This window comes from Microcaecilia unicolor, chromosome 13 (assembly GCF_901765095.1).
Source record: "Microcaecilia unicolor chromosome 13, aMicUni1.1, whole genome shotgun sequence".
In the NCBI taxonomy this organism is placed as follows: domain Eukaryota; kingdom Metazoa; phylum Chordata; class Amphibia; order Gymnophiona; family Siphonopidae; genus Microcaecilia; species Microcaecilia unicolor.
This window is the reverse complement of record NC_044043.1, coordinates 84,283,479-84,306,820: the sequence shown is the minus strand read 5'-3', so window position 1 is coordinate 84,306,820 and position 23,342 is coordinate 84,283,479. Positions and strand designations below refer to the sequence as shown.

The following is a 23,342-nucleotide window of genomic DNA, read 5'->3' as shown; positions in this document are numbered from 1 at the left end:
CAAGGGCCGACTTCTACATGGAATATTGCTAGTGGAGGAGTAGCCTAGTGGTTAGTGCAGTGGACTTTGATCCTGGGGAACTGGGTTTGATTCCCACTGCAGCTCCTTGTGACTCTGGGCAAGTCACTTAGCCCTCCATCACCCCTGGTACAAAATAAGTACCTGAATATATGTAAACTGCTTTGAATGTAGTTGCAAAAACCTCAGAAAGGTGGTATATCAAGTCCCATTTCCTCTTTCCCTAATGCAATGTTTTCTTTGCTATGACTCCAAAACAGACGGTATGCTTCCACACTGAGTAGAGAGCAGTCATTTTAAGATGATGGCCCCCCCTTTTCAGAGTAACTGATCTAGTCCCAAACAAGTGAAGCCAGTGGATAATTTCAGTCTGAAATCCTAACTGCTAGAGGAAAAACTGAAGTGTGTTTGTTACTTTTTTGTAAGAAAGTAGCTATAAATATCCTAATGAAGCTAGTGAAAAAATATTTGGGTTGGCGGTACTCCGAAAGGGTTGTTTGTCGTGTGAAAACACAGGTGCTAACTTCACCACTGTCATAAGAACATAGGATATACCATACTGGGTCAGAACAAAAAGGTACGTTCAAGTTCAGCATCCTGTCTCAGACTGTGGCCAGTCTAGATCACACGTACTAAGCAGGATCCCAAAAAGTAGGTCCCGAGATAAACATAAGCAGTCCCTTTTTTCCAAACCTCCATGGCTAATAAAGTTTTATGGGTTTGAACAAGTTTCTGGAGGAAACGACCTTTTTAAAACCAGCTATGCTAACTAACTACCTTGACTACATCGTCCTGCAACAAATTCCACAACTTAAATTGTAGGTTGAGTAGAGGAAAAAAAAAAGAAAAAAAAAAAAGCTTTCTCCAATTTGTTCTAAATTTGCCTCCTATTCTTCGTGGATCATATCCTCCCTCGTCTTTGTTTACCCTTTCAAATAATACTACCATGCCTCATTTACTGTTCCTATTCCACCTCAATCATGATTTTGTAGACTCCTATCATGCCTTCTCTTCTTCAAGCTGACGAACCCTAACCTGTTTAGCTTTTCTCCATAGCCACTGCCATGCCCTTTATCATTTGATCTCTTTTCTCTGTATGTTTTCTGGTTCTCCTATATCTTTTTTTCGACATGGGGCATCCAGAAGTGTACTCAAGGAGAGGTTGCACCAAGGATTGATGCAGAAGCTTTATAATGTTCTCTGCCCTTTTCTGAATAACAAAGAACCCAGCGCTGTGTACCTATAATTAGGATTATATTTTTCCTAGTATGCATCACTTTACACTTCAATTTTATATGCTATTTGAACACCCAGTTCCCCAGTCTCACCAGATCCTCCCGCACCTTCTCACTATCAGATCGTGATTGAACAATTTGGAATAATTGTACGAAATCTGCAAATTCAGCCACTTCACTATTCTTCCCTTTCTCATATCTCTCTATATAAAAGGCAACACCAACGTTCTATGAAGCCTCCAGCCGGAAGTGTGAAGGGGGCGAGATATCCAGTTTCCCTATGAGTGTCTGCCCCGCCCTCTCTGTAACACAGTCAGTGAAGGAAAACAGCAGAGCACGAAATCAAATCGCTGGCTCTGTAACAGTGAAGCACTCAGAGGGGGGAGGGGAGAGAGGCCAGAGGGCAGGGACACACACACTCCCACATGCACACAGAAGAAAACCTTGCTAGCCCCCCCCCCCCCCCCGTTTTATTTGCATCAGAAACGGGGCTTTTTTACTCTCTCTCTATATAAAAGGCAACACCAACCTTCTATGAAGCCTCCAGCCGGAAGTGTGAAGGGGGCGAGATATCCGGTTTCCCTATGAGTGTCTGCCCCGCCCTCTCTGTAACACAGTCAGTGAAGGAAAACAGCAGAGCACGAAATCAAATCGCTGGCTCTGTAACAGTGAAGGACTCAGAGGGGGGAGGGGAGAGAGGCCAGAGGGCAGGGACACACACACTCCCACATGCACACAGAAGAAAACATTGCTAGCCCCCCGTTTCATTTGCATCAGAAACGGGGCTTTTTTACTAGTCATTTATAAATACGCTATAAAGTGCCAGTCCCGGAACAGATCCCTGGAGCACGACATCACTTATTTTGTTTTCTGTTGAGAAAACTGATCATTTAATCCTACTCTGTTTCTTATCTTTTAGGCAGCTCCCAGTCCACAACAGGCACTGCCTCCTATCTCATGACTTTTTATATTTCCTGAAGAATCCCTCATTAAAAAATCGACACAAAAAAAACAAAAACTATGCCTAAAGTTAGTTGCACTTTCTTGTTTTCTTCATTTGGATCTATTAATAGACATATCTAATAACAGTATATCAAATTGAAAATAAACTTTGAAAGATATCTTTTGGGCTTTAAATAACCTCTTGTATCAGCAGTTTGCTTTTTAGAAAGAGGGTGGTCCGATTTCTTTCTTAATTGAATAAACCCGGATACTCTATTTTATCTATCTCGACTGGGCTGGAGCTCCATGGAAGAACCCATATTTCTTATATGTCTGCCTGTACTGTGCACATCTCGCAGTGCTACAGAAATATTGAATAATAAAAACTCCAGTTGTGGGTGTTTATTTGGCAGTAGACTAGAATTATCAAGGCGCTGTCAATTCATGAAACTGTTCTCAGTGACGAACTCGGATCACATTTCAGATTCGCCCTGTATTCTGTTAGGTTCCTACCAGTCTGAATTCTGCTACACAGCTCGTCACCTATTTCAGACCACTACTTCTACCTTCCTATACCTGAAATATGCTGGATATTTCTGTAAATGAACTTCTCCGAGGACAAGCAGGCTGCTTGTTCTCACTGACGGGTGACGTCCACGGCAGCCCCTCCAATCGGAAACTTCACTAGCAAAGTCCTTTGCTAGCCCTCGCGCGCCCGCGCGCACCGCGCATGCGCGGCCGTCTTCCCGCCCGAAACCGGCTCGAGCCGGCCAGTCTTCTTTTGTCCGCACTCGGTACGGTCGTGTTTTCGCCGTGTCGAGCCCCGGAAAGTCGACCTCGCGCGTCCAATTTGTTTGAACGTGTTTTTTTCCTTCGGGAAAGCTTTGTCCTCGTCGGGAAGTGCTCCGGAAACCCCCCGCCGGGTTTCGTGTAAATCCTCCCCGTACTTCCAGCTTTTTTGCCCCGGTAAGTTTTCTTTCGTCGTCGGGGTAGGCCTTTTTTCGGCCTCGGTCGAGATTTTTTCTCCCTCTAAATTTGGTGCTTCGAATTTCGCCATTTCGGCTTTTGATTTCGCCGGCGTGATTTTTCCGCCCATGACATCGAAGCCTTCCAGCGGCTTCAAGAAGTGCACCCAGTGCGCCCGGGTTATCTCGCTCACTGATCGACACTCGTCGTGTCTTCAGTGTCTGGGGGCCGAGCACCGCCCTCAGAACTGCAGTCTGTGTTCCCTGCTTCAAAGGCGGACTCAGGTAGCGAGACTAGCCCAGTGGAACGTGTTGTTCTCGGGCTCTTCGTCGGCATCGGCACCGGGATCTTCGAGTGCATCGACGTCGTCAGCGTCCAGACCATCTTCCTCGGCCGCCCCTGCATCGAGTGCATCGAGGCATCGGGCCTCTGCATCGGCGCCGAGACGTCGGATAGCTGCATCGACGTCGGTGGTACCAGGACCTCGTCTGCTGATGTCGTCGGACGGTGGTGCATCGGGTGGAGTGCAGGTGAGGGCTGTCCATTCCCCTGCTGGTGGCGGTGAGCCCTCGGGTGGGTCTCCGCCTACCCTGAGGGCTCCTGCGGTACAGCCCCCCCGAGATCGACCTTCTTCAGTCTCGGCCCCGAGGAAGCGACGGGTGGATTCGACGTCCTCCTCGTCGGTGCCGGGGAGCTCCGGTGACATGCTTCGGAAGAAATCGAAGAAGCATCGACACCGGTCTCCTCCCCGTGTCGGCACCGAGAGCTCTGGGTCGCCGAGGGATTCGGCACCCAGCAGGCATCGGCACCGAGAGGACCGCTCACCCTCTGTTCAGGAGGTGTCGATGCGCTCCGCTCTGGACAGCCCGGAACAGCCTCCACGCCCGGAACAGGTACTGACGTCGACGCCTGCATCGACCTCTCAGCCTTTCTCTGCAGCCGCTCTAAACGAGAGCCTCCGGGCCGTTCTCCCAGAGATTCTGGGAGAGCTGTTGCGCCCTACCCCTCCGGTACCGGCGGTGCTTGCGCCACCGGTACCGTCGAGCGTGGCGCCGGCTGGCCCATCGCCCAGGTTGAGGTCCCCGACGTCGGTACCGCGTGCGGTACCGACCGCGGCCACCTCCCAGGAAGGCTCCCCGACTACGTCGGCGGAGGGAGCTTCGCCGATGCGGGCGAGGGAGTCTACCTCTCGACGCCCCCATCGTGGACAGGGTTCCACGGAGTCGAGCAGGGCGAGGTTGCAGACACAGGTCCGTGAACTTGTGTCTGACACCGAGGGTGAGGCCTCGTGGGAGGAAGAGGAAGATCCCAGATATTTCTCTGACGAGGAGTCTGGGGGTCTTCCGTCTGATCCCACTCCCTCTCCTGAGAGACAGCTTTCTCCTCCCGAGAGTCTGTCTTTTGCCTCCTTTGTCCGGGAGATGTCTACGGCCATCCCCTTCCCGGTGGTTGTGGAGGACGAGCCCAGGGCTGAAATGTTTGAGCTCCTGGACTATCCTTCTCCACCTAAGGAAGCGTCCACTGTTCCCTTGCACCATGTCCTGAAGAAGACATTGCTTGCGAACTGGACCAACCATTAACTAATCCCCACATTCCCAAGAAGATCGAGTCCCAGTACCGGATCCATGGGGACCCAGAGCTGATGCGCACTCAGTTGCCTCATGACTCTGGAGTTGTGGATTTGGCCCTAAAGAAGGCTAAGAGTTCTAGGGAACATGCTTCGGCGCCCCCGGGCAAGGACGCTAGAACCTTAGACTCCTTTGGGAGGAAGGCCTACCATTCCTCTATGCTCGTGTCCAAGATCCAGTCTTACCAGCTCTACACGAGCATACACATGCGGAATAATGTGCGGCAGTTGGCGGGCTTGGTTGATGCTCTTCCCCCTGAGCAAGCCAAGCCTTTTCAGGAGGTGGTCAGGCAGCTGAAGGCGTGCAGAAAATTCCTGGCCAGAGGAGTTTATGACACTTTTGATGTTGCGTCCAGGGCCGCTGCTCAAGGTGTGGTGATGCGCAGGCTCTCATGGCTGCGTGCCGCCGACCTGGAGAATAGAGTCCAGCAGCGGATTACGGACTTGCCTTGCCGTGCGGATAACATTTTTGGCGAAAAAGTCGAGCAGGTGGTAGAGTCTCTCCACCAGCGGGACACCGCATTCGACAAGTTCGCCCGCCGGCAGCCTTCAGCTTCTACCTCTACAGGTAGACGATTTTTCGGGGGAAGGAAGACTGTTCCCTATACTTCTGGCAAGCGTAGGTACAATCCTCCTTCCCGACAGCCTGCGGCCCAGGCTAAGCCCCAGCGCGCTCGCTCTCGTCAGCAGCGTGCGAATTAGCAAGGCCCCGCGGCTCCCCAGCAAAAGCAAGGGGCGAGCTTTTGACTGGCTCCAGCAGAGCATAGCCGACATCCAAGTGTCAGTGCCGGGCGACCTGCCTGTCGGAGGGAGGTTGAAAGCTTTTCACCAAAGGTGGCCTCTTATAACCTCCGATCAGTGGGTTCTCCAAATAGTCCGGCAAGGATACACCCTCAATTTGGCCTCTCAACCTCCAAATTGTCCACCGGGAGCTCAGTCCTACAGCTTCCAGCACAAGCAGGTACTTGCAGAGGAACTCTCCGCCCTTCTCAGCGCCAATGCGGTCGAGCCCGTGCCATCCGGGCAAGAAGGGCTGGGGTTCTATTCCAGGTACTTCCTTGTGGAAAAGAAAACAGGGGGGATGCGTCCCATCCTAGACCTAAGGGCCCTGAACAAATATCTCGTAAAAGAAAAGTTCAGGATGCTTTCCCTGGGCACCCTTCTCCCCATGATTCAGCAAAACGATTGGCTATGCTCTCTGGACTTGAAGGATGCCTACACACACATCCCGATACTGCCAGCTCACAGACAGTATCTGCGATTTCAGCTGGGCGCACGCCACTTCCAGTACTGTGTGCTACCCTTTGGGCTCGCCTCTGCGCCCAGGGTGTTCACAAAGTGCCTAGCTGTGGTAGCAGCGGCGCTTCGCAGGCTGGGGGTGCACGTGTTCCCATATCTCGACGATTGGCTGGTGAAGAACACATCCGAGGCAGGAGCCCTGCAGTCCATGCAGATGACTATTCGCCTCCTGGAGCTACTGGGGTTTGTGATAAATTACCCAAAGTCCCATCTTCTCCCAGTGCAGAAACTCGAATTCATCGGAGCCCTGCTGGATTCTCGGACGGCTCGCGCCTATCTCCCAGAGGCGAGGGCCAACAACTTGTTGTCCCTCGTCTCGCGGGTGCGAGCGTCCCAGCAGATCACAGCTCGGCAGATGTTGAGATTGCTGGGCCACATGGCCTCCACAGTTCATGTGACTCCCATGGCCCGCCTTCACATGAGATCTGCTCAATGGACCCTAGCCTCCCAGTGGTATCAGGCCGCCGGGGGTCTAGAGGACGTGATCCACCTGTCCACGAGTTTTCTCGAATCCCTGTATTGGTGGACGATTTGCTCCAATTTGACTCTGGGACGTCCCCTCCAAATTCCTCAGCCTCAAAAAGTGCTGACCACGGATGCGTCTCTCCTGGGATGGGGAGCTCATGTCGATGGGCTTCACACCCAAGGAAGGTGGTCCCTCCAAGAAAGCGATCTACAGATCAATCTTCTGGAGTTGCGAGCGATCTGGAACGCTCTGAAGGCTTTCAGAGATCGGCTGTCCCACCAAATTATCCAAATTCAGACAGACAATCAGGTTGCCATGTACTATGTCAACAAGCAGGGGGGCACCGGATCTCGCCCCCTGTGTCAGGAAGCCGTCAGCATGTGGCTCTGGGCTCGCCGTCAAGGCATGGTGCTCCAAGCCACATATCTGGCAGGCGTAAACAACAGTCTGGCCGACAGGTTGAGCAGGATTATGCAACCTCACGAGTGGTCGCTCAATTCCCGTGTGGTGCGACAGATCTTCCGGGCGTGGGGCACCCCCCTGGTAGATCTCTTCGCATCTCAAGTGAACCACAAGGTCCCTCAGTTCTGTTCCAGGCTTCAGGCCCACGGCAGACTGGCGTCGGATGCCTTCCTCCTGGATTGGGGGGAAGGTCTGCTGTATGCTTATCCTCCCATTCCTCTGGTGGGGAAGACTTTGTTGAAACTCAAGCAAGACCGAGGCACCATGATTCTGATTGCTCCCTTTTGGCCGCGTCAGATCTGGTTCCCTCTTCTTCTGGAGTTATCCTCCGAAGAACCGTGGAGATTGGAGTGTTTTCCGACCCTCATCACGCAGGACGAAGGGGCTCTGCTGCATCCCAACCTCCAGTCCCTGGCTCTCACGGCCTGGATGTTGAGGGCGTAGACTTTGCCTCTTTGGGTCTGCCAGAGGGTGTCTCCCGCATCTTGCTTGCTTCCAGGAAAGACTCCACTAAGAGAAGTTACTTCTTTCATTGGAGGAGGTTTGCCGTCTGGTGTGACAGCAAGGCCCTAGATCCTCGCTCTTGTCCTACACAGACCCTGCTTGAATACCTTCTCCACTTGTCGGAGTCTGGTCTGAAGACCAACTCCGTAAGGGTTCACCTTAGTGCAATCAGTGCATACCATTACCAAGTGGAAGGTAAGCCGATCTCAGGACAGCCTTTAGTTGTTCGCTTCATGAGAGGTTTGCTTTTGTCAAAGCCCCCTGTCAAGCCTCCTACAGTGTCATGGGATCTCAATGTCGTTCTCACCCAGCTGATGAAACCTCCTTTCGAGCCACTGAATTCCTGCCATCCGAAGTACTTGACCTGGAAGGTCATTTTCTTGGTGGCAGTTACCTCGGCTCGTAGAGTCAGTGAGCTTCAGGCCCTGGTAGCCCAGGCCCCTTACACCAAATTTCATCACAACAGAGTAGTCCTCCGCACTCACCCTAAGTTTCTGCCAAGGTTGTGTCGGAGTTCCATCTGAACCAGTCAATTGTCTTGCCAACATTCTTTCCCCGTCCTCATTCCTGCCCTGCTGAACGTCAGCTGCACACATTGGACTGCAAGAGAGCATTGGCCTTCTATCTGGAGCGGACACAGCCCCACAGACAGTCCGCCCAATTGTTTGTTTCTTTTGATCCCAACAAGAGGGGAGTGGCTGTAGGGAAACGCACCATATCCAATTGGCTAGCAGATTGCATTTCCTTCACTTACGCCCAGGCTGGGCTGGCTCTTGAGGGTCATGTCACGGCTCATAATGTTAGAGCCATGGCAGCGTCGGTAGCCCACTTGAAGTCAGCCACCATGGAGGAAATTTGCAAAGCTGCGACGTGGTCATCTGTCCACACATTCACATCTCATTACTGCCTGCAGCAGGATACCCGACGCGACAGTCGGTTCGGGCAGTCAGTTCTTCAGAACCTGTTTGGGCTTTAGGATCCAACTCCACCCCCCGAGGGCCCTGTTTGTTCTGTTCCAGGCTACACTCTCAGTTAGTTGGTAAATTTTTTAGGTCAATCTCAGTTATGTCCTCGCCGTTGCGAGGCCCAATTGACCATGGTTGTTGTTTTGAGTGAGCCTGGGGGCTAGGGATACCCCATCAGTGAGAACAAGCAGCCTGCTTGTCCTCGGAGAAAGCGAATGCTACATACCTGTAGAAGGTATTCTCCGAGGACAGCAGGCTGATTGTTCTCACAAACCCGCCCGCCTCCCCTTTGGAGTTGTGTCTTCCCTTGAAGTGTATTGTCTTGCTACATACTGGACTGGCCGGCTCGAGCCGGTTTCGGGCGGGAAGACGGCCGCGCATGCGCGGTGCGCGCGGGCGCGCGAGGGCTAGCAAAGGACTTTGCTAGTGAAGTTTCCGATTGGAGGGGCTGCCGTGGACGTCACCCGTCAGTGAGAACAATCAGCCTGCTGTCCTCGGAGAATACCTTCTACAGGTATGTAGCATTCGCTTTCTACCCCACTGGCCTGAAAATTAATAAAGCTTCCAAGGTTTTGAAGGGCAGGACAGTACAAACAACATGGATTGACACTGCCTCCGAGTGATTTGAGGAAAGGGTCAATAACCCCCTGATTCTATAAAAGTTGCCAAAAAATTGCGTGCGCAAATTTAGATGTGCTCCCGATTTGCATGTGCAATAAAACAGCCAATTAGGGCCAATAATTGGCTTTTTAAGAAGCAATTATTGGCACTACTTAGATTTAATTGGGATTTGTGTGTGGTCCGAAAAAAAGAGGGCACAGAAATAGAAGGGTCATGGGCGTTTTGGGGCAGACTGGGGGCATGGTTTTTGAGTTACGTGCATAATTACAGAATGTAAATTTAGGTTCAGTCATTTCCACCACGTTTTTGTTGGTGAAAATGGCAGCACCTAAATGTATGCACAACCTTTCCGCTTAAGTGTTATTCTGTAAACCACACTAAAACTTTAGGTGCGGCTTACAGCATTTTGCGCCAATTTTTTTTTATGCGCCATATATTGAATCCAACCCTAAATGGCAAGTTAGCTGATTTACTTAATCAAGTTATATATTTGAAATGGTGTGGGAAAATGGGAACCTAATATGACTTGAAAGGGGCTGGTTAATTAATGTGAGATGTGATTTTTTTTTTCAAAAGTTTTGTTTCGATAGGTTACTCTGTTTGAAATGTTTTTGTGTCTACTTTGTAATCTGCCTTGAAATATTTTATGATTAAGTGGAGTATAAATTTCTATATTAAATTAATTCATTTAGGGCACAGTATCTATAAAAGGGAAATCCTACAGCCATCGACACTGCTCATGCAGGACGTCATGCAGAAACAGAAGCCTGCCCTTGCAGATCAGCAACGCGGCCGCGCCAGAGAAGAGGACTTTGGCTGGCGGGGGTTGGGGACCCCCGCCAGCAAAGGTACCTGATGGCGGCGGCAGGGGGAAAGGGGAATCGAAAGGGTTAGCGCCGAGAGGGGGGTCAAAGGTGGTGGCGGTGGTGGTGGGGAGGGGTCAGAAATGGCAGGGGGGGGTGCTAAAATGTGCTCCCTCACCTCGAGCTCGGGACCCCCATCCTGTTGAAGTCTGGCTACGCCCCTGGCTGTGCCCCATCTCCTATCCCCATGATATCCAATCACAGCAGGCGACAGGGGTGGGGACACAGCAAAGATTTCTGCTGATAATATCTGGATGTCTATCCCCCACCCCCCCCCCCCCCACCCAGCCTATTACACAAAGTGAACTTTCAGTGTCTTGGCAGAAGTGCTGATCAGACACCAGACTAAAAAGGTTTGAAACTGGGAAATCCGATCTAGAACTGGGCATTTGGCAGTCCAATTTGGCAGCATTTGTTTGTACTCCATCCTGGCAGAAGGCAGAACTATACATCAAACATTTTCACAGGATACAGATTTTCTAGCTGGAGTTACGATTACATAGTAGTAGCTGTATAACTTTAGTAGCAGGTTACAGTCCAACTCCTGCAGTGCTACTACTACTACTATTTAGCATTTCTATAGCGCTACAAGGCGTAAGCAGCGCTGCACAAACATAGAAGAAAGACAGTCCCTGCTCAAAGAGCTATGTAATAAAAGTGAGCCAAGTATAGGACAATCAAGCCATTGTGACATCACTGATGAGGTTGGCTCTTATTGGTGGCCTGAGGCATTATGACATCACACTATTAGCTCTGGTTACGAGACTACTACTACTACTACTATTTAGCATTTCTATAGCGTTTCAAGGCGTACGCAGCGCTGCACAAACATAGAAGAAAGACAGTCCCTGCTCAAAGAGCTTACAATCTAATAATGCTAATGCTATTGTTGAGAGTTTGCCCTTGACAAATGCAGATGTTGCAATACGGAGATATAAAAGTCTCAGACAACAGAATATCAAGAAAAGCAGCAACAGACATAACAAGAAAACAAGAAGTAAACAGCTTAACCAAGAGATGGGAAGACAGATGTTTAAGTGAGGCTTGGGACTATCCAGGCCTATTATTGTCTCTTCCTGCCATCCACCCTCACTATACCATAAAATTATTAGAATTTGGGTGGCATGGTTAAAATCTCTAACAGGTATTGCTAGAAAGGCCAAACCCAAAGCAGGCAAATTCCTGCACTCTCCCAATTAATGCTGGGGTGGGGGGGGAGTCGGACCACACTGAATACAGGTTTGTCCTTTTGCAAGGATCTGCACTGAAACTGCCTACCGTGGGCACCTGGGATCAGGAAACCTACCTGAACTCCCAGTCATATACACCGATTCCAGAAGGTCATATCAGAGCAGGATATTTTTATTTTAAAGGTGGGGTAGGGTTAAAATTTCAAACTAATTTCACAACCCTATGAACATTTTTGCAGGCCTATCAAACTAATGGGCTGACTAAAAAAAAAAAAAACACATATACAGTACATCTCCATGTGCAGCACATGAATCATAGGCATCATACACATGACACATGACCACCTCATTATACAAGCCTTCATACCAGTGGAACAGAAAGGTGACCGCCAGTGGTGGAGAAAAAAAAAACCCAGGATAGAGAAAAGGCTTGCTATATATATATACATACATACATACATACACACACATATATATAAACCAGCAGAGCCTGGTTGACATCCCAGGTCGCACACTGGATTGGAAGAAATCTCATACAACTTTATAATATATGATACTGTACGAAAAGGTTTCTAGCCCCGCCTTATCCCCACCATGGTAGGTTCAAGGCGGATAACAAATATTGTAGATACATAAAAAGAAAAGACCTCCCCCCCTCCCAAGAATTATCATCCTACAACGTCATAGAATTTCTTAAATAACATTTAAGCAACTGAGCTCCTCAGCAAGCTCCACACTGTTCTGCTAGTCTTACTGCCATCATGTAGTGGATTATTTTGCACATTTCCAGCAAAAAGAATGCCTTTTTTATATATTAAATGCAGTTCAATGCTTTTCTCAACTCTATAAAACAAGTGGTAACTGCCTTTCTGGGTAGTAGCAATTGATCACATATGACCTGGTATCTATTATAGTCATTTGCGAAATCTCCCATGCCCGCGTCTAATTGGAAAAGTTAATAAATTCCAGCTCTTGAGTAGTAAAGATGTAATCTACTTCTCACCAAGCATGTAAATCTCAATCTACTACTGAGGTCCTGGTCTGGTTTTCAGGGAATCTGTAGTGAATATGCATAATGCAGTGCCGTAGCGAGGGCGGCTGACACCCGGGGCGGGTCGCCGCTGCGCACCCCCCTGGGTGCAGCACGGCGCCCCCCCTCCGGCGCGCACCCTCCCCCCCCCCCGGAGCGCATTGTTACTACTAGAAGCGAGGGGCGGGCGGGAGGGCCGATCCGCCCCCGAGTCCACGTCGCTGGGAGCTGCGTCGGCTCCATTGGTTCCTTGCTCTCTCTGCCCCGGAACAGGAAGTAACCTGTTCTGGGGCAGAGGAAGCAAGGAACCAACAGAGACAACACCCCTCCAGTGGCGTGCACCCGGGGTGGACCACCCCACCGCCCCCCCCCCTTCCTATGCCACTGGCATAATGTGTTTTGCATATATCAACCTGGATCTGAGTGGATGCACATGCAAACAATATCCCATGTATATTCACTGTGACTATCCAGATCAACCTGGAACTACCTCAGCTCAGACTGAGAATCGCCAAGGGGTCCTTTTACTAAGGTGTGCCGAAGAACGGCCTACGCTGGCGTAGACTTGTGTATTGGACACACGCAAGTTCATTTTTCAGTGCGCCTGTAAAAGATGCCTTGGGGGGGGGGGGGGGGCTGAAAATGGACATGCGGCAAAATGAAAATTGGCGCGCATCCATTTTGGGCCTGAGACCTTACCGCCACCCATTGACTTAGCAGTAAGGTCTCACACATTAACCAGGCGGTAATCGTCAGCAGGTGTACAATGCAGATTACCGCCCGGTTAGCGCTTCCGGCATGCGTACTGGGCACGCATCTAAAATGAAATTACTGCCGGGTCACAAAGCAGCCAGGCGGTAGTTCCGAATAGGCGTCTACGCGGCTTATTAAAAGTGCCCTCAATAGAAACTGCATATACTAGAGCTACTAGATGCCAATTGATAAACATTCATTACTAGTGAAAAAGAGGCCCATTTCCAACAGAGTTCCAGAACCCCCCTGCTCCCTCTCTCTCTGTGGCCTCCGAGTGCAAGCAGGACGTGTGCGGGTGCCCCAGCCCTTCGTAAGTGCCAGCTGTTGTTTAAAACGTTTTACCTCCCGCTCCGCTGGCAACAGTGAAGTGCAACACGCACGGACGCCGCTTCAGACTGCCTTTGCTTTCGCTCCTGTTTCAGCTGTTCCCGCCCTCATGTCCTGTTTGCAGAAGGGCAGGACCAGAGGAACAACTGAAACAGAAGTGAAAGCAAAGGCAGTCTGAAGCGGCATCTGTGTGTGCTGCACTTCACTGTTGCCGGCAGAGCAGGAGGTAAAACGTTTTAAACAACAGCTGGCACTTATGAAGGGCTGGGACACCCGCACACGTCCTCCTTGCACTCGGAGGCCACAGAGAGAGAGGGAGGGAGGCGCTGGGCGGCGGAAATCGGAGGGTGGGGCGTGGAACTCGGACGGGAGTGGGGCCGTCGGACTGGAGTGGGTCCGTGGAACTCGGAAGGCCGGGAGTGGAAGGAGGGAGGGAGGTAGGGGGTCATGGAACTCGGGGGGGGGGGGATTGTTTACTCACCTCCGGTGGCTGCTGCTGGGTTCCCTTCCCTCTCACTTACCATTGGTCCGCCCTGTGACATCATCCCCAGGGCGGACCAATGGGAACTGTGTTACGAACCCAGGCAGCCAGTCTGAGGTGCAAATTATTAAATAGGATTGGCCCTCTAAAATCCAGACTTCCTTGAAGCACTTTCAGTTTGTAATTCCTCGTGTAAAAACCACAAGGCAAGAAGTCATGCCTAAACTGCATGCAATGCATGTTGACACTAGTTAACGACTAGATCTAGTTTTGTAGGATAGGCTAATTCAGGCCTGGTTTTACCCCAAAACATGCAAAGAATTATAGTTTAATTTTCCCTAAGAAAAGTAAGGCTACAAATCCATGCCTGCAGTGAAATAAAACCAAGACCACAGCAACCTATCCTGAAAAAAAAAAAAAAAATTGGAGAAGGGATGTCGCATGCAGTAAATGAACTCATAGTTACCCGAATCCACCATGATATCTTCATCATTGCCCGTGCTGTCTTCGTCCCTAAACACCACCTGCTTTCCTTGCCGTATCACAGTCCGTTTCCCCACACTCAACGTGATACACTCCGCCTTCATCTCTTGGGTCTGTTCCGCAGTCAGCGAAACACAAGAGCTGCTCAGGTTACTGCAGGGGGAGTCCAACACTGAGCTCTGCTCAGCCTCGACCTTCAGGAAGTCCTGTTCCACATCCTGGTCTGTGGAAGAGTCAGCTGGTTCCAACTTTATTATCGGTCCCACAAATTCTTCTTTCTTTGGCTCTTCTATTTCTTTTCGCTTCAGCTTTTTCTTCCTCTTGACTTTGTCAGCCTTATTTCTGTCCAGCAAGAAATTGCTCAGCTTTGACCGTCTCAGCAGGGGAGGGTAAGGCTTGCTGTGCTTCAATTCTCCAAAGCTTCTTCGGTGTTTCAGTGGCACAGATCCAGCCGAAGGGAGATCAGGGAATCTGGAGTCCCAGCTGTCACTGTCATTGGTGCTTCCAGTACTATTGGGGGGACTGGAACTTGCTCTTAGTGGGGTCTCCTAATAAAAATGGAGAAAAAAAAAAGATGGACATTAATTTTATATTGTCACAGCAAAGTATTTACTTTCGACTCGGTAATGAATCATTCATAACCTAGAACAGAACTTGGAACAGACAATATCCTCCAAAAGAAATCAGTAGATCAAAAAGCAATAAACTTTAATCTGAAATAGGAATCAGACTGTTCCACCAAAAAAGTGAGATAAACAAATACATTTTTTTAAATGGAGGAAAAGACTTCAAAAACTGAAATGACAGGTTTAATGTCTCACCCTGCAATTGTCAACAGTTTCTTTTCTTATCATCAATCTGAAAAAAAAAATAATAAATTTATAAATCATTAATTTATATAGGGAACAGGGTGACATACCGAACCTGCCATTCCAGTTTTTGAAACCTTTTCCTCCATATTAAAAATGTAAAAATCATTTATCTCACTTATTTGATGGAACAATTGGATCCTATTTCAGACTGAAACAGACAATATCCCCCAAATTCTACAAACGGCACTAAAAATTGGGTGTGTTAATTTGGGCACATGCCCAACTTAATTGAATGAGCCAATTAGCACCGCCAATAATTGGGTTCTATCAATTACTGATGCTAATTGGCGTCAATTAAAATTTACATGCGCATATTTACACGCCCAGATCCGCACAGCTCCAAAATGGGATGTAACTATGGGAGGATCATGGGAAGATCGGGGGCATACCTGTAATTTATGCGTGCTGTTATAGAATAAGGGAGGGGGATCCGTGCCTAATTCAGGCACAAGGATTTACACCAGGGTTTAGTTGGTATAAATTGTCATGCCTAAAGTTAGGCACGGTTTCCGGTGTAAGCACTATTCTATAAACGGCACCTAACTCAGAGGCCCTTTTCCACAGGCTTAAGTTCTATGCATGTGCAGCACGTGCCCAAATGATAGTACCACCAGGCTACAGCACCCCCCCGGTGGTAATTTCAGATTTGCCATGCTCCCATAACGCCTGGATGATTTATTTCCTCCCACGCTCGGCGTTTCCGCCAGTAATCGGCAGTTGGCGCGCGCTGACTGGTCACCGTGCGTGAGCCCTTACCGCTAGATCAATGGGTGGTGTTAAGGGCTCAGGCCAGTTTTAGGCACCTTTTCCTGTCCCATTAAAAAAAAAAAAAAAGTCCTTTTTGCAGACGCGGTAAAAACTGGCCCGGCTCATGCCCACAACACGCTCCTACACCACCACAGGCCACTTTTTACTGCGGCTTAGTAAAAGCACCCCTTTAAGTGCTGTTTATAGAATAATGCTTAGTACATTTTTTTTTTAGTCAGTGCTGATTTTTCGGCACTATTTATAGAATTCAGTCCTATGCGACTATCTCTGGGAAAAGGTGAATAAAGGTCACCAGAAAGAGTGAGGTTTTAATGAATTCTGTTAGAGCAAACAATTTGTAATATAAAACAGTCCAAACCGCATCCTTTTATGTGAACAAAAAAAAAAGTTACATTAGTTCAAAACATGTAACATTTTCAGACTGCTTATGGACCCATGACAAAAAAAAAAAAAAAAAAAAAACTTAAAAAAAACAAACAAACCAAAAACTGTCCAGTCTCAACATTTTGGATCCACTACTTTAATCACTCCCCCCCCCCCTCACAAGCGGGCCACATATATATGCAAGAAAAGTCAATAGCAGAAGTTTTTATAACCATATAAGAACGTAAAATGTTATAAGGAATAAAATTAAATATTTGCTATTCTTATCACCAAATGGAACAAGTTCAAAAGTGCATACGTAACAGTAGAACAAAAAGGCAGGTTTCTTCTTTCTCCTATTTGCACACTCGTGCTTATCTGTTCAAGGACTGGGTGTGAAAGGACACGATAAAGTGTGTCAGGGGCTGTCTAATGCCTAATAAAGTGTCTACCTACTGAAAGAGGCGAGTTGACTAAAAAAAAAAAAAAAAGGTGACCAGCTTTCCAAAGCTATTTTAATACACCCTCTGTAACCTGTGTGATTCCTCACTGAAAGTTGAGCTGGACAGATGCAAAATCAGTTGTAATAAAATGTGTGTGGCTGATCTAAAAAAATGCTGGGCCATCGGTGCCAGTCCCCATCTTCATCAGCTTGCTGCAGAGTTCACTTATTCCAGACTCTTAGCAGTAACGAGCATCAGAACTTTAGATGAAATAGGCCTGTAGCATACAGAAGTAACTGAGGGGCCCTTTTACTAAACCCGCGTTAAGCGTCTATGCGCACCCAACGTGCGCCAATTTGGAGTTACCGCCCAGCTACCACGTGGCTCGTGGTAATTTCAATTTTGGCGAGCGGCCGCTACGTGTGTCCGAAAAATCATTTTTATTTTCGGCACGAGTAGGTCATTACCGCCCGGTTAACGTGCGAGACCTTACCGCTAAGTCAATGGCTGACAGTAAGATCTCAGACACAAAATGGATGCACACCAATTTTTAATTTTGACATGTCCATTTTCAGCAAAAAAAATTTTTTAAAGGGCGTTTTTTTACAGGTGCGCTGAAAAATGGATCTGTGTGCGCCCAAAACCCGTGCCTACACTACCGCCGGCCATTTTTCAGCACACCTTAGTAAAAGGACCCCTGAGCTGGTAACGAGCGATACTGTACCAAAAAAACAAAACATATCCATATTATACAGAACGCTGCAGCCAAACTGATCTTTGGGAGGTAAACCAACAGATCACGCCACTCCATTTCTTAAAAAGGTCCACTGGCTTCCTATAAAAACTAGAATTGAGTTCAAGCTTCTTTCATTTGTTCATAACATTCTTTATGGTTTGACACCGGAATATCTTAGTTCATTTATCCTACTGTATTTTTCAACTAGATCTCTACGTTCAACTCAGGAAATTCGCTTAATTCCTTTCTAGTTTTCACTGTGTTACAACTACCAGACTGAACTCTATAGTAGGCCGAGGTCTTGAATTATGGAATAAGCTTCCACGAACAGAGAATTTATATTTTTACACAACCTATATTCCGCCTATACCTAAGCAGTTCATCTATTTTTAGATGTCACTTGAAAGCTTATTTATTCAACTGGTATTGCTCTAAAGTTTAACTGCAACAGTGTTGCCTGGATTACTTATATTCAAAATGTGGCGTGAAGGAGTGGCCTAGTGGTTAGGGTGGTGGACTTTGGTCCTGGGGAACTGAGGAACTGAGTTCGATTCCCACTTCAGGCACAGGCAGCTCCTTGTGACTCTGGGCAAGCCACTTAACCCTCCATTGCCCCATGTAAGCAGCATTGAGCCTGCCATGAGTGGGAAAGCGCAGGGTACAAATGTAACAAAAATAAAATAGATACTATTGGAGATTCTACATGGAATGTTGCTACTATTCCACTAGCAACATTCCATGTAGAAGGCTGCACAGGCTTCTGTTTCTGTGAGTCTGACGTCCCGCGTCAGACTCACAGAAGCAGAAGCCTGCGAGGGCACATTGGTGATCTGCAAGGGCTGACTTCTACATGGAATGTTGCTAGTGGGACTCTGGTCAAGTCACTTAACCCTCCATTGCCCCATGTAAGCCGCATTGAGCCTGCCATGAGTGGGAAAGCGCGGGGTACAAATGTAACAAACAAAAAAAAAATGTACTTTTCAAACTATAGCCCTTCTACTCTTATTACTTATTGATCCTATTCTTTCATTGTGATCCGCCTCGAGTCAATTTGAGGTTCAATAGAATATAAATGTTCAGATTAGATTATCTTAGTTTAGCATGAATAGGGGAAATGGGGGTGGGGTGGGGAGGAATTCTCCCCTCAGAAAGCTTTGTGAGAACTTGCTGTAATATTGCATTTTTGGTCTGGGTTGACTTAGAGAGAGTGTAATCCTCTTTAATGCCTCAATGACAGAATACAGATTTGTGAAATCATTTTGGAGTTGACGAGGTCCTGCGGATGCAATGAAGATTATATGCAATGAAGATTATATACCGTAGTCCTGAAACGTACCTCTTGGGGGTAGGGGATATAACCAGCATACGCCAATACAAAGGTGCAAAACTTGTTAAAGTCCTCCACAGTCCTGCGTCTCTTATAATTGGGAGTGCCATCCTGTTGGAAAACATATAAAACAATCCGTTAAGAAAACACGTCTTTCAAATCCTCATCCCCATTCACCCAAACCTTTGTGAAAAACCACTACAGAGAAATCTAGGGGGTCCTTTTACTACGCCACGGTAAAAAGTGGCCTGCGGCAGTGTGGGTGCGTGTTGGGCCATTTTTTTTTTTACCACAGCTGGGAAAAAAGGCTTCTATTAATGGGGGTAAATAAATGGCTGTGCGCTAGAATTAAAAGTAACGCACGGCTATTTATCACCCACTGACCTAGCAGTAAAGGCGCATGCGCTACATGCACGGTACTCACGCAGCGTCTGCCAAAGTGAATGCCTCCCGTGCTAGAAAACAGAAAAATATTTTCTACCATGGGAAACAGCACGTGCCAGCTTTGAAATTACTGCCGGGTGGGCGTGCTAACTGAGCGGTGGTGCTGATTTGCCACACGCAACATGCGCGGTAGTCCTACCGCCGTTTTGTAAAAGGGCCCCCCTAATTAATTAACATTTTACCAGCAAGGGTGGCTCCATGTCTCACTTTTCTGGAAGAAAGTAGCAGCACAACGCCATAGCTGCGATGGGGCGAACCAGGACAATATAGTAACATAGTAGATGACGACAGATAAAAACCTGTATGGTCCTTCCAGTCTGCCCAACAAGATAAACTCATATGTGCTACTTTATATGTATACCTGACCTTGATTTATCCTTGCCATTTTCGGGGCATAGACCGTAGAAGTCTGCCCAGTAATTGCCCCGCCTCCCAACCACCGGTGCTGCCACCCAATCTCCGCTAAGCTTCTGAGGATCCATTCCTTCATGTTTATCCCACGCATTTTTGAATTCCGTTACCGTTTTCATCTCCACCACCTCCCGCGGGAGGGCATTCCAAGTATCCACTACTCTTACTCTTTCTGTGAAAAAATACTTCCTGACATTTTTCTTGAGTCTGCCCCCCTTCAACCTCATTTCATGTCCTCTAGTTCTACCGCCTTCCCATCTCCAGAAAAGATTTGTTTGCGAATTAATGCCTTTCAACAAATATTTGAAAGGTATTAATCCGCAAATCTGCATATTGGTGTCCAGTACTGTGTAGCACAGAGTTGGAAACTAGGGTTACCAAATATATTGTACATTTATACCCTGGAAGAAAGTAGAAACAGGGGTGATATATTTGAACGTCTGTATCATATCACCCCTGTTTCTCCTTTCTTCCAGGGTATACATGTACTATATATTTGGTAACCCTAGTTTCCAACTCTGTGCTACACACTACTGGACACCAATATGCATTAATGCAACGGAACCTATTTACCAATAATGTGCTTCAGTAGCGTTAGTGAACACTAAAGCAGTACTGCATTTTAGCGTATCTAGGGATCCTTTTAGCACGCTGTGATAAGCGCTAGTGCAATGGTTACCAAAGCTGGTCGTGGAGACACCCCAAATCTCTCTCATGAATATTCATTCTGGATATCCTGAAAACCTGACTGGCTCGGGTGCCTCCACAACCAGGTTTGGGAACCACTGCATGCTTACCACGGGGGCGTACTCGGGCATCCTGTGGTAAGTTCCAAACGTGCGTGCGCTACAGAAGAAGCAGCAGATCTCAAACACAAACCTCAAACAATTCACCTCACCCCCCCTTTTTTTGGTAAAATTTTAACTCGCACATAAAATTTAGATTTACGCACGCAAGCTCTAATTAAATCTAATTAGTGCCAATAATTGCTTGTTTAAAAGCCAATTGGCACTAATTACCTAGTTATTCAAATACATTACATGTGCAAATGGGTCGCACGTCCAAATTTGGGCGTGCAATTTTTGGTAACTTTTATAGAATTAGGAAGTAGATGTGCATATCTGCAATGAATATGCATATACATTTCTGCACTGTCCTCTTAACCCCCCATTCAGCCACATAATTACCTCTGCTCATCATCCGCGTACCATTTTTTGTTTCCGTTTCATTAGATTATCCACACATCCCCTTCAATAAAATATGAAAAGAGAAGTGGGTGGTTTAAACTGGAATTAAAAAAAAAAAAAAACTTGCAAAACCAGCAAGATAATTACCTCATCCCCACACCTGGCACTAAATTCCCAGCACCGGAGAAAGCCTTCAGGTCATGTGAGCACCTCTCTGCATCCAGATTTAATAACTAATGGCTTCAATACAACTGAATTTAAATGTACAATGCACCGACTATGAAGTTCTTTTTCCACACTGGTCTTGTGCACCGAACTCCTCTGTGCAGAGAGTGGCCTAGAGAAGAAAACTGCGTACAGAAGCTGTGCTAAGCTTTGCTTTATTACTTCAACCTCTTACTCAGGCACTGCCTTACTGAAAAGATGTGTGATCCATCTTCCTTGCTTACCAGGCCATCAGCACATATAGAAGGGTTGCCCCACGGTAAGCAGAAGTAACCAAAATAGCAACCAACCATCTGTTACCAGAAAAACCAATCCTCGGGACACACCTAGCCAAGCAGGTTTTCAGAAATAGAGCTGCACAGAATGGAGGTAGTGTGTGCAAATTTCTCTCTCATGCATATTCACTGTGGGTATCCTGAAAACCTGGCTGCCTAGGTGTGTCCTGAAGACTGGGTCGAGAACCTCTGCTCTAATCCAGGTGTTCACTGGCCGAAAAGGTTTATTGAACCATACAATGTAACAAATCGGGGGACGTGGCTTGCTCAAGATTATCTGTCGAAGAGAGCTAAAAGTCTACATGTACCTTTAATCGACCACAATATCATCTTGTATATGGTTCTCTACCGGACTAGGCGAATGTACTTTGAATCGACCACAATATCATCTTGTATTTGTTTCTCTACCGGACTTGGCGAATGCCTTTACGGTACTATGTAAGCCACATTGAGCCTGCAAATAGGTGGGAAAATGTGGGATACAAATGCAACAAATGATAATAATACAGTTAGTGCAGAATATAGCGGTGAAGCTACTCTTGGGGGAGGGGAAAGAAGTACGATCACATCATCCAATTACTGCAAGCTGAACATTGGCCGCCGATCCATTTTCGGATTGGTGCACAGGATTTGGAGGGGAGGGGGGAACCCCAGAATTTTTGTCTCCTTATCATGATTCCTTATATTCCATCTCAGTCCCTTCATTGTGCTCAACAGAACTTGTTGGTACCATTCCTTCCATCAAGTCTGGTCGACAACTTATAGAACTTCAGTTTTCTTAGTGGTAGGCCCAGAACTCTGAAATCAGCTTCCGTTGCTCTTGTGATCTGAATCTTCTTTGGGTTTTTTTTTTTTCCTGGAAGCCTTTAATGTCCATGTCTAGACACTTCACTTTCATTCGCGTGCTTGGTTGGGTCGGTTGTGAAGGAGCATGAGCCAGGCTCTGGAGACACGGTAACACACAGCATCTTTTTCTCTTTTCTGTCCTGTCATGTTTATGGAGTTCTTTTTCAAAGTTTTAGTTACGTTGTATATACTCCGCCTTGACGATTTTCCTCTAAGTGGTAAATCATGTAAAATAAACCTAAACCTATGAAGAGCAGCAGTGGGATTTTAACCCAGAATTTGCTGGCGATCACAAGTGAATATAAGGAGCCTATTGGTTAGCACAATGGGCTAAGAACCTGGGAAACTGTGTTCCATTCCCTATTGTGGCTCCAGGGGCAACTCACTTAACCCCACCTGAGCCCACTAGGGACAGAAAAGGTACAGAGAAAGTACCTGTGTATAATTTAATTTGGCATTTATAACCCACTTTACCAACAAGTTCTAAGTGGTTTACATTTAACAGTATGTTATCAAAAAGATTAGCTAACATTAGTAATAACTTGCAGTGGAACTGTTCAGTTTACAGTAAATATTACATTATACCTTATTAACTAGTTAGACATGGTTGAGCACAATTATGTAAGATCACAGTTAATATGAAACTTGATATGTCTTTGGAACTATATCAAACTTGTGACCCTTGAATTTATGATTACAGTCAGAAAATTAATTTGCCTGTTTGATTGATATCATAAGCAAAGAAAACTGGTTGAATTTTGCAATTTACCTTATTGAATGGTAATCTCAACAGTGTAAGAAGGAGCATGCGCCCAAGATGGAAACAGAAAACCGACTGGGATGGAAAGAGGTTTTTTTTTTTTAATGTTTTAGAAAAAAGTCACTTGTCTCCAAGAGATGTCGATAGCAGCAGAAGCAGTTAGAGGAGGTGGCCCTCTAAAACAATATCTTCTGGAGGCTGGGGGTATGGAGGTAATAAAGAGCATGTTAAAAGAACAGTCAGCCCATACTTTTGTCTGCAAGGATGGTGGACAATTTTCAAATAACCCATTTACCTGAACATAACATAAGAATAGCCAAAGTGGGTCAGACCAATGGTCCATCTAGCCCAGTATCCTGTTTCCAACAGTGGCCAAGCCAGGTCACAAGTACCTGGCAGAAACCCCAATAGTGGCAACATTCCATGTAGAACCCCAAAGAGTAGCAACACTCC

General features: G+C 47.2%; 1 protein-coding gene and 1 long non-coding RNA gene across 2 annotated transcripts in view; one reads left to right on the top strand and one right to left on the bottom strand.

The window, feature by feature from the left end:
* The window catches only part of PHF13 (PHD finger protein 13), a 35,508-nt gene that overhangs the window by 2,347 nt on the left and 9,819 nt on the right, over positions 1 to 23,342 (bottom strand). Inside the window, exons 2-3 of the mRNA XM_030185712.1 lie at positions 18,751 to 18,852; positions 14,216 to 14,780 (exon numbers count right to left, since the gene is read on the bottom strand). Coding sequence (XP_030041572.1) covers positions 14,216 to 14,780; positions 18,751 to 18,852 — 667 coding nt within the window. The remainder of the gene's footprint in view (positions 1 to 14,215; positions 14,781 to 18,750; positions 18,853 to 23,342) is intronic.
* Positions 1,514 to 21,459, top strand: LOC115456556. Its single transcript, XR_003939890.1, has 3 exons — positions 1,514 to 1,525; positions 17,135 to 17,137; positions 21,371 to 21,459. It is a non-coding gene; the product is annotated as an uncharacterized LOC115456556 (long non-coding RNA).